Below are 16,548 nucleotides of genomic sequence, written 5' to 3'. Positions count from 1 at the left end.
ACCCGACCAGGAGAAGGCTTCTTTCTCCGTACAGCCCAGTCCTCACACGTCAGACTGACACCAGGTTTCCGATTCACAGAGCACAACCTCTTACACTAATTAACTTCAGCAATACATCAGGATCCCAAGAAGACCAATGTCCACAAGCAATCTAGCAAAACATCCACCAGCAATCATAATGCACAAAGTCATACACAAGGAATCATCTCTTAAATCCTAAAACAGATTACATTAAATGCTCTCTTAGAAGAGTAAAAGCTAACCTCAATGACCCTGCCAACGACTGGCCAAAACCCAATGTTTCCAAGTCAAATAAGCTTCTCAAAAACATATTTACCAACAGATGTTTCCACATGCATCCTAACAACATCATACATTAGTCACAACTAGGTTTTAGGCCACTGAGAGGACATAACTTTCCCATTCAGCTATCTGTCCCCACAATAGCATATTGCAGACTCAAACACCCCCAGTATTGATATTGATATTTTATTTCTATCGCGCTCATACACAAGTGTTTCAGAGTGCGACAAGGGAAGGGGAACAGGGGAGAACAAAAACAACGATCTTACTAGGCCCAGTGACATTTAGAACGCGCAAGTGCAGGGTAAAGGGGAGGCGGAGAATTGCATGGAAGGGGGAGGAAAAAAACTAAAATAATAATAAAATCATAAATAAAAAGCCAACAACAATGGGAGTGCAGCCAGCAAGTGGCAAGTGTTGGGTTTATGGCAGCAGGCCGGATAGGTCTGAAAGTGCAGGAAGAAAAGAGGAGGGTTGTGTGGGTACAGATACAGACCCCAGAACAAGGGGTGGCCAAGAGGCAGTGCGTGAGGGTGGCAAGATGATCTGGTTCCTTGGCCCGGAGGACAGAGGGTGGCCAGGTGCATGGTGCCAAGGGAGAGTAGAATCAGCAGGGGAGAGGAGGGGAGAATGCAGAAGGAAAGAGGAAGGTTTTGAGGTGCTTCCGGAACCAGAGATGGTTCTCCTCAAGTCTTAGAGTGGCAGGGAGGCTGTTCCAGAGGGAGCTCCCACCTGAAGACAGAGATCTATATTAAGTGGCCGGGCGAGCCAGATGGATGATTCATCTGGACATGACAGCTGCCTTTGACACAATAGAACTTTGAGCGCTTTGAAACACCTGCGTGTGTATAGGCGCTATATACATAAACATTGCCCTACCATACCAATATACCATGGCATTCTAATCAACCAATAAGTGGCAGCAGGTTAGGAGCATACAGCATTAAGACTGAATACTATATTTTGACAAACAGAATGTAACACGCCCACGTGTAACCATTGCGTAACATTGCATTCATCATCTACACAGGTGCCCTTTTTGACATGATCAACAAACAAGGAACCAATTGCTACAGCAACCACACAGATGGCACTTACATAATGTGCAAACCAAAACAAACGTCACAATGCAATGGCCAGGCCTGGGCACAATATGATCTTGATTAACCATCATAAGACAAAAAGCAAACTAGAATTAAACTCAAACAAAACAGATGTAAACGTCTGACCTGAGACTTTACACCCATCCACTATCCCTTGGTTGGTAGGAATGGGTACCTGCACACTGCGCATCAAGACAGCATAGAAAGTCCTCAGGATCATTATGGACCATTCCCTTTAACCAGAACCACCAATCAAGGCACTGGTCAGAAACAGCAAGTATTTATGCAACATATGCATTTCCAATCTGCATCTCTCCCCCCACAAACTTCTTGTGGTCATCAGTCAGATACTATTCATATTGAATGAAAGAAACAGCCTCTAAATATGTTCTCCTCGATTAACTCTTGAATCATCTCCCCAGCAGGGGCGGCTCATCCATTATGAGTGAGGGGGTGTTCACCCGCGAGGCCTTGGACCCCTCTCACAGATTATGGAGAAGCCAGTCCAGTAAAATAAGAACACTTCCTCAACTGTTTATTTCAGCTTTCCCTTTCACAGTTAAATTTCCCAAGCCACGCAAGCTCAATGAGCCATGCAAGGCTGGGGGCGTTTGCTTACCCACCCTTGCATGGCTCATTTGAAATGCTGGTTGGGGAACTGCACATCTGTATGTGTAAGGGGTGCACATACAGACAGAGCAGGCTGGAGTGGGGCGTTTTGGGAGCCCAGGCTCAGGCCCTGTGCGTGCACACATGTGCAGAAACCAGGAAGCTTCCTGATTCCTGCTCATGCTTGCAGAGGGCTGGAGCAAGGGAACCTCTGGACCCGTGGCAGAAGGTAAGTTTGTTTATGTTATTTGTTTTAATTTAAATTATGTGTATGGATCCAGCATGCTTGTGTTGTTAGGTGAATGTATAATGACGGATGCTGGTGTAAGTGCTTTCTGTGCGTATGTTGTCTAAATGTGTATATTTGTATGTTCATTTATGTATTTTAATATGTGTATGGATGCGTGTAAGCTTCTGTTTTCGGTGAGTGCATGATGGATGTTCGTGTGAATGAAATAGTGCTTGCTGTGTGTATCTTGTGTAAATGTGTGTGTTTGTATGTTTAATATTTAAATTTGTGTATGGATGCGTGTGTGCTTGTGTTTTGAGTGAGTGCATGATGGATGCTCATGTGAATGAAAGAGTGCTTGCTGTTTGTAGGTTGTGTGTGTATGTCGTGTAAATGACTGTGTTTGTATGATTATTTATTATTTAAATATGTTTATGGATGTATGTATGCTTGTGTTATGACAGTGAATGACAGTTGCTCATGTGAATGAAAGTGCACAATCCCCCTCCCCACTGGCCAAAATCAGCTCACTGTCTGAGGTGCTGTGGGGCATAGGGGACAGGCTTTTTTCTATGATAGATGTCTAGTAAAAATACCATACCTGCCTCCCTAGCCCCCCTGTGACTTGCATACACACATAATCACTTTTATTGTGTGTGTCTGTTTGGCACTGTGAGGCCCAGGGCACAGGCATAATATTTTTTTTACTGGGCATCTATGGTAGATGTTCAGTAAAAAATACCATTCCGGACCCCTGTTCCCCCAGTTCTGGGCATACACACAAAACCACATTGATTGTGTGCCTGTATGAGGAGCTTGTGACCCATGGGACTGGCGTGTAATTCTTTTACTATGCATCTATAATAGTTGACCCTTAAAAAAAACATGCCTTACCCCAGTGCCCCCCAGTGCCTCGCAATCATCACAATCACATTATTATTGTGATTATGTCTGACAGCAAGGCGCTGGCACAACATGAAGCAGGCATGGCAGCATGGTCTACTGCATAGGGTTGATAAAGCAAGAATGATAAGTGTTATTATGTAGCTAGACTTGCATTTTAATGCAGTCTGTCAAGCCATTTCTTATTGTGGCATGACATTTTGTATTGAGCATCTTTGGTGAAGCAAGCATGATACGTGGTATTATGAAGTGTTGGGTGTCCTGACCCACGTTTGAGCTATCATGCTGCAACATTTGGTGCTGTGGGCTTAGAAAATCCAAGGTGGCCAAAAAGCCCACATGTACGCCAGAATAGGAAAACTGTGCAGTACTGGCATGGAAAACATCATGATGGCCAGAACTTCCCAGAAAATGCACAGGGAAATGCATGAAGAATAGGCTGCCACCCATTTTTGCCTAGGTTGTGAGCACAGGAGGGCACTACCTAAAACCACCATTGGGCTACCCACACAGTAGCCTGAAACCATTGGGAATGTCAATGCTGATTGCCAAAAGCAACCTAGAACTGTGGGGAATTCATTTTCTTAAATCCCAAAAATGGTTGCATTATGAGTACTCACCACTATCAGAAAGCCGGCGTTTTAAAACCACCAGACTTTTGTGTAAAACTGAACAAATGAAACAAAACCAGACCAAGGAAAGACTTGCTAAGAGGTGGATATAATGTAAAACTATACTCTGAAATGACTTGAAGGAAGTAATTATTTAATGTGTATGTAAAAATCGTAATAGACTTAAACTGGGGGACAAAAAGTGACATTTAGCTGAAACCTGGCTTAATGAAACTGAATTCTGCCTGACATCTACCCCCACAGGAGTTAAAACCTGCTCAGCCACTCTTCCCCTTGCCAAAAGGAGTTGTCACCTCTCTGATTAGATTATGGGTGGAGCAGCTACAGGGAGTTGAACAAAGGCCTGTCCTGGGCCCAGGCAGATGGTTTATTGGGGGGATCGTAAATGGCTTCCTTTTGAACAAAGCCCTTCCTTGACTCAGGCAGAAGTTATATTGGGGGCGTCGTAAAAGTGGCTTCCTCTTGACAGAAACGGGGAGGGGCAGCCCCCTCTGAGGACAGGCTGAGCTTAAAGAAACTGGATGAACTGGTTTCTACACCATGTGACCTGAAAAGACACACCCCTGTTGGCCAGAATATGATTTTAAGAAAGATGTATAACTCATGGTGCGTACTTGTCAAAATTAGCTAAATGATACCATAATTCTTGTGATTTTTCTGCCCACATTTTAAGAGGTTTTAAGACCTGGTGGTATGATCTGGGGGGTTGCTAGCGGAAAATAGGGTTTCACTCCAAATGTCTGCATGTTAAAAATCTGACACTTCATCAATTAATGTCCACACTCCTTGCGCACATGTGTGTAAATTTGGGTAAATGTCCGATATTGCAAAACCAGTTAAAAAGTGCAAAATGTTGCCATTTCTGAATGCAAGCCCCCAGGAAGAGCAGAGTTTGAACAGAGGATACCTCATGTGATATGTGATGGGTGCATGTAATTTTAAACAACTGTGTATCTGTGCAATATGTATTTGAATCAAATATAGATTTGTGGGCAAACTGACCACATTTTAAGAGGTTTTAAGACCCAGTGGTATGATCTCGTGGGTTGCTAGCGGAAAATAGGGTTTCACTCCAAATGTCTGCATGTTAACAATCTGACACTTCATCAATTAATGTCCACACTCCTTGCGCACATGTGTGTAAATTTGGGTAAATGTCCGATATTGCAACACCAGTTAAAAAGTGCAAAATGTTGCCATTTCTGAATGCAAGCCCCCAGGAAGAGCAGAGTTTGAACAGAGGATACCTCATGTGATATGTGATGGGTGCATGTAATTTTAAACAACTGTGTATCTGTGCAATATGTATATGAATCAAATATAGATTTGTGGGCAAACTGACCAGGGGAGGATCCTCTGACCCATAAAACCTACAGCATCACTCTGACTCACATTTCCTTCCCCCAATCATGGGAGAGGGGAGAGTTGGGCCAATGACAAGTAGAGAGGGGCATGCTTAGCTAGGCCCAGGCACACACCCATTTTCAAAACACATAAAAAGAGACTGCTGGGACAGGTAGAGAGATTCAAATCCAGTTGCTGCAACGCGCTCTGCCGGACCACACAACATCCAGAAGATACCAGATCCAACACTTAGACTTTAAAACTCCAAAGAACTTGATTCAGAACTCAAAGCAAGGGTCTAAACCCACAAACTGAAAACTCTTCTCAGCAGGCCTCAGCATCCAGCAAACCTAACAGCGGTAGCAGCATCCAGGAGCCGTGCAGATCAGCGCTGTGTCCAGAGAAAGCTGTGCAGAAAGATCCAGGAGCTGTGCACAGACGCTGTACCCAGAGATCCAGGAGCCGGGCCAGGAGCAGTGTCAGACCAGACCAGCAGAGCAGAGACCAGAAGCTGTGTGCAGAGACCGTCCGGGGCGAAACCAGAACCGAAGCCATCTTGACCCGATCCGTGAGACCTAGACCTTCCAAATACATTGTGAGTACAGCTAGGACGGTGTGAAACCAAATCTCTTAGTTTCCAGTGATATAATTCAATCTATTTAATCCAAGCAGAACTGCCTCCTAACTGTCACTTGTCAATTCTGCAGCCGCATAGCTGTCACCTGTCATTTCTAAAAGCTGTCACCTGTCAATGTGAGTTACTTTAAATTCGAAAAACGACCTTTACAAAATCGTTCATATCTTTGGAACCGTTTGGGCTAGATTCGCGATTTGGTTAAAAATCCAGCCACGTGTGAAAACAGCAGCTTCCTTGCTTTACTTTGACAAAAACTTGTTTATCCTGCTAGTTACGCCTAGAGCATTGTTAAAGTGATCCTGAACTCATATAAAGTAGCTATCACTCACCCTGAACCTCCTAAAGGGAATTAAAACCATTTTTAGCATATTCCTCACTTCATTGCCACCTCTCAAAGCACTTTTGCCTGTATTTCAAACTCATACCTGTTTTCTCTAAGCTTGCTGGGGTGAACGGAATTACATTTGATTGCATTTCTGAGAACTGTGTGCTTTCCTTCCATTTCCTTGCATTGTATAAAGGGGGGGAGTGAATTGCCAGAGAGAAGTGATTACATTGTTTTGTTGAAATCATATTGAGTATTTTCTGTACTGCATTTTCATTCAACATTGCATCCATCTGAACTTATATAAAGCATTCTCTACCACCTTATTCTTCTGTTCCTATTCCCAAGTGTGCTACCTCATCCTTTATACTACTCCTGAGTAACCAAATCAGTTTACTAGTAGGACATTATTCATTGTTGATCACTGCTCATGTTCTTAAGTATGATATTAATTATTAATTTATCATAAAAGTGTGATATATATATTTGGTTTAATTTTTCTCAAATAAACCTTTTAAACTTGCAAAACAGAACTACTTCTTGGCTCAGTGGGGTCAGGGGGATTCTAAGAGAGGGGTGTTATATAGGGGTAGTCATCCAGGACTTATGAACTGGACATAAAGATATATCAATAAGGGTTTCCATTCCGTACCCCAGACTAGGCATCGACTTAGCTGTAGTATTTAATTGGATCTTCTTACAGAAGCAAGACTGGCATTTTATATGCAACCAGTCTAGCCATGTCCTACTGAGGCACAACCTTTTGTATTGGGCATCTATGATAAAGGAAGCATGATCAGTGGTATTATTCTTACTGTGGGATGACATTTTGTAGTACGCATCTTTGGTAAAACAAGCATAAGTGTTATTATGTAGCTAGACTGATGTTTCAATGCAGCAAGTTCAGTCATTTCGTATTGTGGTATTGCATTTTGTACTGGGCATCATTGGTAAAGGAAGCATGATATGGGTTATTATGAAGCAAGTCTGTCACGTTTATGCACTTAGTCTAGCAATTTCTTATTGTGGTATGACATTTTGTATTGGGCATCTATGATAAAGCAAGCATGATATGTGTTATTATGTCGCTTGATTGGCATTTTAGTACATACAGTTTGGACATGTTTTCATACTTTGGCATGCATTTTTAATTGTAAAGCCAACTGGAGCATGTTCTTATGTGCGAATACTGCCATATATTGGCAGAACACACATGGACATGTTTTCTTATAGTATCATTACTGGCATTATGTACAAAGCAAACATGACTATGTTCTTATATGGGAATAAAAGGGTATAATGTTGCAGTCAGCATGGAAATGTATGGGCACAGCAGTCTGAAAATGTTTTATACTGGCACATACTGTAGGAAAAGACATCATGCAGAAATGCTCCTGTGCACTGTCGGTGACTTGCATCTATTGGATGTTTTTTCATGGGTTACTCTACAAAACCCAATTGCAAACTGTTTGGATTTTTACCCAACAGTGTGCTCTAAAATGTACAATTTTAACCCATTATTTAAAAAGAATTATCAGGAGAGAAACCCTCCAAACCCCCCGGCCCCAAACCCGTTTGAGTGGTGTATATCTGAGACAAATATTTACACCCCTCCAGTTAAAGCATTCACCAGCCACCACTTCTCTCCAAAGCATACAATTATGCAGCAAGCCTACTGCTATAACTAAAAAGATGTCCTCCAAACCAACATTTGCTTCTTGACAAACTTAGGATTTGATTCGAAACGCTTTGCCACGCACTTTGAGCTGTCATTTGCAGAGACCCAGAAGTAATTATGGAGAAATTCATACCTTTTTGCCACGAGCAGGACAATACGATCCATCAACTCTGTATTAGTGATGAATGCACAGTACAACAGGAACAGGCAAGGAGGGAACACCATTGCATAATGGCCACTTACCCATGAACACCATTTTCCACCCTGGAGGACCGCATGAACTTTCGAAAACAGCTGGTAATGTGAATCCTTTCCAAACTGAACCCTAATAAATGTACAATGACTGCTTCCCTACATAAAGCTGAATTCAGAGAACGCTTGTATCCAAACTTTTCAGTTTAGTGACTACAGTCACATCTAACACTACTGTGCTTACTGAAGATGCAAGCCCAAAACTCCCACCTATATTTGTTGAAAGAGACATTTCTCATGTGCCTTCAACCAAGAAGAACCTCCATTCATTAAATAGTATGGAGGAAATCCTTTTTGGTAACACTTATTCGATAGTCAGTACACAGCATACACACCCACCTCCCAATTCAACCATGAAACTCAGATACCCCGACATGGGGAGAAAATTGTTTGAAAGATCTGGTATTTATTATTCTAGAAGAGGGACAACAACTCTCATCACAGTACACCCAGAGTAGCACTGCAAAGTACAAATCCTATCAACAGGCGACACATCTATAAGGAAATAGCCTAACTGTCTATTACATATACCAGCATGTCACATCTCCAATGACCGTCCGTCACTTCACCCAACCAATTCAATCATCATCACCTTCATCTCCACTCTTCACACTTACACCTGATAAATGACCAAGTGGTTCAGCTACCCATATATCACACCAAAAGACTAGCCACTCTAATGTATTTTATGATCCCACCATGTTTCGTTCCTACATCTAACCAAACACATATAATGAATCTTGTTACTGCAAAATATAGCATTACATCTGGGGTCTATATGGCAAAAGAAAACCCACTGGTCTCATGCATCTAAAAACATACCTGCACAGTGACATTTGGTCCTTCTGAATGTGCACTCATAAACACGTCAGGATTTGCACCTTACGTCTTACCTCCGTAAACGCTATCCACTCTCTTAGAGAATCAAGCACCCAGTCGCTCCATAGATGGCCTTCTTATGTCACATGACACATTCTGGCAGCCTCTGTGTGGAGAGTTCCATAGAACAAGGGCTTGGCCTTGCAGATGATGTACTAGCTTTCAATGTGGCGGGGGTCGACATGAATCAGTAACCTCTAAAATAAGGAGTACTTACTTCTCCGTCTCCGACATCGCATGAAGGCATAACTATAACAGTCCATCAAAAGTGAAGGGTCCTACCAGCTGCAGAGCTGGAGCTGAGGCTGGCATGGGGATAGTCATCAAGTCAGATTAGCTTATGACCGTGGGAGTCTGAGGAGATCAATAACTTGAAAGGGGTGGAGATGATTGACACAGCGAGCCCAGCTGTACTCTTGGCAAATTGCATTTAAAGTTAATCTCCTGCAATCCTGAGCATTCAAACGGAGCTGCAACAGTCAGGGTAAGAGGATGGGCACAAACAGTGACTCTTGCGAGAGGGATATGTGCGAAATGGCCGCAGGCACAGTAATATAAACATTGACATCCAAAGGTAAACCTCTTCAGGTTCGGCTGGAGAGTTTGAGTCTATAAAAGGGAGGGGGTCTCCCTCCATTGCACCTGCGAAACAATTCGCTTCCATTGCTTATTTCCAAAATGATAGACAGGCGCAACAATTGAAAGCCTAGCGGGCATGTAACCAGACAATATTAAAACTCACTCTGCGACAAGCGCGCTGTGTGTGCACGCAATGCCCCACTAGTCATGCATTTACTTACGAATCCACGTGGTTTTCAAAGGACAGGAGGATTGGATATGGAGATGTCTTGAATGCACATTCAGCGATAGCTTCGATGACTTCCTGAAATAAATGAATACAAAAGATATTAAGGTGACGTTACTTCAACAGCGTCCACGTTGCTATCATTGCATATCTGTGTTATTCTGAAGCAAATAACGCCTCTTTGATACAAGTATGTTGTCAAGTGCCCCAAACATAATCCTTGCCTGCAGGAATATTGTTCATTCCCGTCATACGATGTATTCAAAACCATACATTCATCATAACACATTTGCTGGTTCATGCTATTTTATAAAGCACCAACGAGACCACTTAAGCCTCGAGATACTGATATATAGAGACTGTAGGGACTGCCAATATAGGGCAGGCGGGCCGTGCCACTCCCTCTTTCCAGGCCCCACCACAATATAAATTAAGTTTTGCTAAGAAGCAAGTGTCTTTATGACGCCAACTCTTTAATGAAGTTTATTTGCAGTGCAGAATCTGCATTTGCAATGCTTCCACAGACAGATATTGCAAATGCCAAGACTTTGCTCCTAGAGAGCTGTGTTGTAGTTGCGGCCCCATCACTAAGGCTGCAGCAAACAGCTATGGGGGTCATGCAGTAATCTATATAATGAAGTGGGAATCCCTGTTCCTGCTCCAGAGCACCAAACACTACACTCTGTACAGTGAAATGTGCTTCTACACCATGCCATGTTCATACTTTTCTTTGTTCACTCATCTCATCCTGATGCATAAGTAAAGATGGGGCAGGTCAAATGGTGTGAGCAAATGTGTGGTGCCTTCACTCCTAGACAAGGCGTCCCTTCTTACCTGTGTATGAAGGGAGTCACACAGCACTGCAGACCCTTGTGAAGAATTGCCATCTGGCAAGGGTGTAGAAATCCTGGCATTTGTGATAGGGTGGCCTGCTAACCAGACCACCCTTTTGTTAAGCTCCACGCCCAATGCATAGCAACACATTTGCCCTGCTGCATCTGTCCTGTGATCTGTGGCGCCTGCTCTCCAGTCATATAGAGCAGGTTCAGGGGCCATAGGTGCCCTTTTGACAGGTATTGTGGCAGCCAGGTCACTGCAGTGCAGATTCTGCATTTACAATCTGCGCCTCCGTACCCAAACTACATAATTATGAGGAATGTCCATCCTTGTGGCTGTTTAATCTTTAAACATAAGCCATATATAAGTTTGGGATATGGTGGCTGGCAATTTACAAAATTATTAAAACCATGTCTCATTTGAATCATACACAAGTCAACACTAAGATCCTAGGTCAGCTGTGTAAGGGTTCTGTGTTTTCTCATCGGACAGCCAGTCTCTGCCAGTCAGCGGGGCAAGAGACTGAAAGACTATGCCCGCCGTTTGATACTTTTTGAGGTTGAGTAACACCTCTCTCCAGCAGGACAGCCTTCTAGCATGAGCTGTTCTAGCCTGAAACTAGGCTGTTGTATGCAAAAGAGCCTTGGATGCTCTGGGTCAGAGGAGCGGGCAGGGTTAGTGTGGTCAGAGGGAGCTCAGCACACTTGAGAGATGATTCCACCATCATTGTTTCGCTCCCCACTAATCTTTCTTTCCTGCCTCCTAACATTCCTTTAGCAGAAATAACTTTGGCTCTGATGCAAGAAGGAAAATACCATTTGTCACAATAACAGGGATTGGACCCCTTACAGCCACCTTGATTTTGTCCAATCTCTGTAGACATTGCCATATAAAAGATGGGCTCTGCCAACCCTTCGGTAATTAATGTCAGGACTGCAAGAATTATTAATTGTGGACTCTCATGGGAGAGTTGACATTTCCAAAGCCCTCCACCAGTGAAGTAAAGATTCAACAAGATTCCAAGGCAGAAGCAAGCTCTGATCCCCAACTACTCCCAGGGTACATAAGAGCGACCTGCCACTCTAGCAAGACCTGCCTCTCTGCCAGCTACAATGGTACCCAGGAACTTAGTGGCATTCAAGGACCCTTGCAAGTGTTTGTCGTCTTCTGCGAGAAAGAGAATAATGACCACATTTTGTCAGTGAGCACCTGGATTGTGGTTAGACAGCATCTTGAGAGCTAGAACAGCCAGGATCCCTGTTTCTTGCCATCAAACCACTTTGAGCCATCTCCAAACCAAGTTTAGCACTCTTGGAATGAACCAGATGCGTCTGTGCTATTTCAGGCACTCGGGTGATCTTTGAAGCGCTGTCACTGTACCTTGAAACCAATGTGTTTCAGTGCCTCAGATTGAACCAAATACTTGCCACTGAAGAATGACCTTCAACTGCTGCATCTCAACCAAGTGCCTCGAGTCACCAGCATCTTTATCTTTGACCCGTGATTGAACATCAAACCGACCCTAGTAAACCTATCCACCTGCTTCATTACGACACTGCATCCCACTTGGAACACCATCTGAATCATTACGACTTGCCCCATCCGTTATGATTGGAACTACTCAACAACATTAGGCCTGATTTGATGCAGTTAAACTGCCAATATCGCATTAAGGTACTGCTAGTAGGCCCCAGCCACCCTGTTCCATTTGTTGGGACCCTAGAGACTGGCTATGCCCCTTTTGCTTCTTTACCACCAAGAAAAATGTCATTTTTGAACATTAAACTACTTAATTGCCATGTTCCTTGCTGCCAAATATCCAGAGAACTTGCATCCTTATATTCTGCATTCCTCTGTCTTCCTTTGCATGTGTGGGATGTTGATAGTGTTTGTAATAGTGAGATGTGCATTGGTGTTTTTAAGTATTGTATATAAATGATATAGAACCTTGATTGCACATTGGAATGTTGTAATACTGCTGTTTGGGTTGTTGCTGTTTCACATTTACACACTTCTTAAGATTATCGCTCGTCGTTTACCCACATTACCACACAGGGCAAAGGAGGTCTAGCACCTATCTGTGCCTGATTCAGCTTTATGATTGGGTTCACTCTTGTTTTGTAGAGGTATGCGGCCTGAGTAGCCGCCACTCATCCTTGTACCCCTCTGGGAAGAAGCCATTTTATCACAACCCTCCCCTCACATCAGCCTGTGCACACCTGTTTGAACAGTTGGGTCCCCAAGGTCTCAGAGGAAGAGACTGCAATTGCTAACACACTTTTTTGGATGTTTGCATGGCATGTGATTGTGTATGTGTGAATTTGTTACCAGTGGCTGGGGATGTGGATAGGTGTGCACATGGTAGTGGGTAACATTGGCGAAAGGACATGGGGATGTTCTGGAGACAGTATTATCTGAGGCATTCTGGTCTGTGACATGAGACCATTCTGGGAAAACATTGATTATGCCTGGGATTTGTTCTGCTGATGATGTGTAGTGGCATGTGGCTCTTCTGGGGTAATACAAATGTGAAAAGGCCATTGTATAAACAATTTCAGGGGTGTCAGACATTTCTAGGGGCAATGTGAGTGACACGCCCATAAACACTGAAAGTAAGTAACATGGAAAATTGACAGCAATGTGACATGGCAAAAGGAAATTCTGGTACCAATGTGAAGTGGTATAGACATTACTGAGTGACATGGGGCAAATTGGTGGCAATGTGGCAGCGCATGGGGCTAGCCTGGGCCAGACCCGTGTGCACCATGACAATGAGCATTTCTGGGAAATACGAATGACATTGTGCTATTAAAAAGCCAAAGTCTTGTGGATTGGAGCAATTCTGACTCAGGACATTTTCAGTGACATGGTCCATTTTAGAAGGTGATGTGAAGTGGCTGGGCAGCACTGGGAGAAATGTGAGTGACATGGAAAAAATCAGGAGGCAATGTGAAATGTCATGAGCATATCCAGGGATAATGCTATGCTATGTGGCAGCTTCCGGGAAATGGGAGTGACATGAAGCATTCAAAGGGCCTGGCATGGGCAGTTCTGGGGCATTGTGAGCCGGAGCAATGCGGAATGGAACAGTTCTGGGGAAAATATATTCATTATGTTTATATATCCATTAAGATTTGTTAAAAAAAAGAGCCATACACAAATGTTGTTTGACAGGTAAAAAAAAAAGTGACAAATGCAGGAACACAATCAAGATCAAAAACAGGGTATTACATATGTCTATTGTACAATGTTACAATATCCAAGTCAGTTATGGATATAGAGGACAGTACTTTAGGAGGCGGTTGAGAAACAATCCTTTACTGTTCCCATGGACCTTCCAGCGCTCTTGAAAAGCTGGATGGTCGAGCCCTTCCAAGTTATTACGGGGTAACCTTACATTAGATGGGCTTTTCTAGATTTCTGACAGGTGCACCCGCTTTCGTTTTTATTTTTTTTAAATGCTTGGAACTTCCCCTAACCAAAGTTAGGAAGTGATGCTGTTCTAAAGGGCCGATCCTTGAGAGAGTAGAGATCTGTTTAAATTTGTTTTTGCTTCATGGCTTGCTTTTGCAGGTTTGTTCTCTGCTGGGGACCTCAGTGGTCTAGATGGTTTGTAGGATTTGAGGTGACTTGAAGGAGGCCTGGGCTTTTACTCCAGGGGCTTTTGCGGTGATTCATGAGCTTTTAGCTTGACGTTTCTCTCCACCAATAGACACTTAAGGGATTTTAAGGCTATTCTAATGTGATGATTCCCCGCCATCAGCTGCTTTCCCTGCCAACCGCAGGCTTCCTTTCTTACAAGGGCCAGGCTACAAGCATTAAAAAGCAGATAACCTGCATTTAGCCCTGCCTAATATTCGTGCGCATAACCGCCCGCATTTGATAATGGAGTCCCACTGAAATTATAGTGCAATTCAGAGTTTGTCTGTTTGCTGGGGTCTACTACAGGTGGCTGGTTAAAGGTGTACCTAACTTCAGCGTTCACATCATGACCACGGAAGCCTGTGGAATTCAGGTCTGAGGCATGGACTGTTCAGTGGTTCTGCTAAAGGTCAGAATAATACCTTAGTAATGCATCTGAATTTCCTGGTTACTGTTCAGCTATCCTGCAGTTTCTTGCTGGTTTGCTCATTGTTTTCACTGCCATACCTTCTCAGTGATGCTGTCCTACTGGACATAGAGAAAGAAACTGGTGGGCACTGTGCACAAAAGGTATTGATCGAGAAAAGGAGGTACTTGACTCATTCAAGCAGGATCAGGTAGAAGGGAAAATGACTGAGGCCTTTCCGACTCCCACACCCAACCTCTAAGGCAGGACTAGCTCTGGTAAAGATGCTGGTAGGCCTCCTGCCTAAAGTCAAAAGGGGTCTCCATCCTCTCTTGACAGGGTCAGGTCCCTGACCCTCTCACAATGTTGCCTGTGCAATAAGAAGAATGCTGGATTGTGAGGAGTCATTGCAGGCTACAGTGTGTCAACATTCCACATAAATCAATTGTAAGGTTGTCAGAATCTGATGCATTGTTCATCCAAACATCTGGACAAATGATCAAGACCTGAGTGTGTGGGAAATTGCCACCCGGCAAAGGTGTAGAAGCCCTGGCCTTTCTGATTTTTAGTGTTAATGAACTGACAAACTACTAATTAGAGTCACTACAGCCAAAGTCAATGCAGTGCAGGGCCTGCATTTAAGACATTCACGCCTGTTCAAAAAGCTATATAACTCTGAGGATGCTATCCTGGGGGTACGCTAAAATGTAAATATAAGCCACACCTGAGTTTGGGGTTTGGTGGATAGCATCTCTCATAATTATCCCAGCCACATCAATTTGATTTCAAACATGTGCCTTGTGCCCAGTTCAGCAGTGGAAGGGTTAGGTATATTCCCCCTGACAGGCTGTCTTGCTTCTTCCAGCAAGACTGTAGGCCTGGGGTTTGTCTCTCTTTGTTCCTTTGTGCGCACAGGTAACACACTCCACTGATAGACAGCCACTCCAGGGAAATCTGTCCTAGGATCAGGAATAAAAGAACACACCCATTCACAAGTAGTTGCCTCACATCAGAATCCAAGTGATTTGCCCGTGGCTGAATTTACAGCGGGCAAATCGTTCGCATGAGAAAGGTGCAAACTACCAAAAGTTTGCACCTTTCTCATGTGAACACACATACATTCTCACACACACACAACACACCCATAACACCCCCACCCACCCACATCCTCAGCACACCCCCACACACACCGCCCAACATAAACAAACCACACTTACCTTCATCTTCACGCTGGTTCCTGCAGCGCCAGTTCCCTTTCACTTCCGTGATCGGGAACCTTATTATTATTATTTTATTTAACGGAAGGGTGCATGGGTGTCCCCCGCAACCCCCGCACACTATACCATAAAGTATAGTGAGCTGGGCGATGCGGGGGACACCCCCGCAGCCCCCGTATTTTTTTTTTTTAACCGAAGGCTGCGGAGGTGTCTCCCGCAACCCCCGCTCACTATATGAAGTATAGTGAGCGGGGCGATGCGGAGGACACCCCCATATCCCCCGTTTTTTTTTTCTCACAATGCTACCACCAAAGGATCGAACTTTTAGTGTTCAAATCTTTGGTGGTAGCATTTTTAGAACTTTTGGTCTTTGCAACCCTTTATTTATGGTAATTTTGTCCTAAACCTCACATCAGTGTGCTGCATACCAAAGGAGCTATTCATTTTTTTAAGAAGGGAAGAGGGTGGGTTTGCATAGACAGAGGCACCATTTTACAGCTGGAGGAAAGTTCCACCATCTAGTTGTCTTCTGCCTCTATCTTTCTTTTCTGTCCAGTCCACGTCCTGTAGCACAAACCACGTTGGGTGTGATTTCAGAAGGCAATGCCGACCTGTTTCTAGAACAGGAATTGGACCATTAAAGGTGGCTTGTTTTAGACCAATGGCCTGTAGACCTTTACCTTTTAAAAAAGGATTCTCCCAATACTTCTTTGAATAATCTCTAGCCTTCAAGCCTTCACGAAGAAG

General features: G+C 43.7%; 1 protein-coding gene across 11 annotated transcripts in view; it reads right to left on the bottom strand.

Moving 5' to 3' along the window:
• The window catches only part of PLCB1 (phospholipase C beta 1), a 3,004,223-nt gene that overhangs the window by 973,938 nt on the left and 2,013,737 nt on the right, over positions 1–16,548 (bottom strand). For all 11 annotated transcript variants that reach the window (XM_069608284.1, XM_069608285.1, XM_069608286.1 and 8 more), the window contains one exon: positions 9,695–9,777. In XM_069608284.1, the coding sequence (XP_069464385.1) occupies positions 9,695–9,777 (83 nt within the window). The remainder of the gene's footprint in view (positions 1–9,694; positions 9,778–16,548) is intronic.

This window comes from Ambystoma mexicanum, chromosome 4q, assembly GCF_040938575.1.
Source record: "Ambystoma mexicanum isolate Mex_15411 chromosome 4q, UKY_AmexF1_1, whole genome shotgun sequence".
NCBI classification, from domain to species: domain Eukaryota; kingdom Metazoa; phylum Chordata; class Amphibia; order Caudata; family Ambystomatidae; genus Ambystoma; species Ambystoma mexicanum.
Note: the sequence above shows the minus strand (reverse complement) of the source record. Positions and strands in the feature narration are given on the sequence as shown.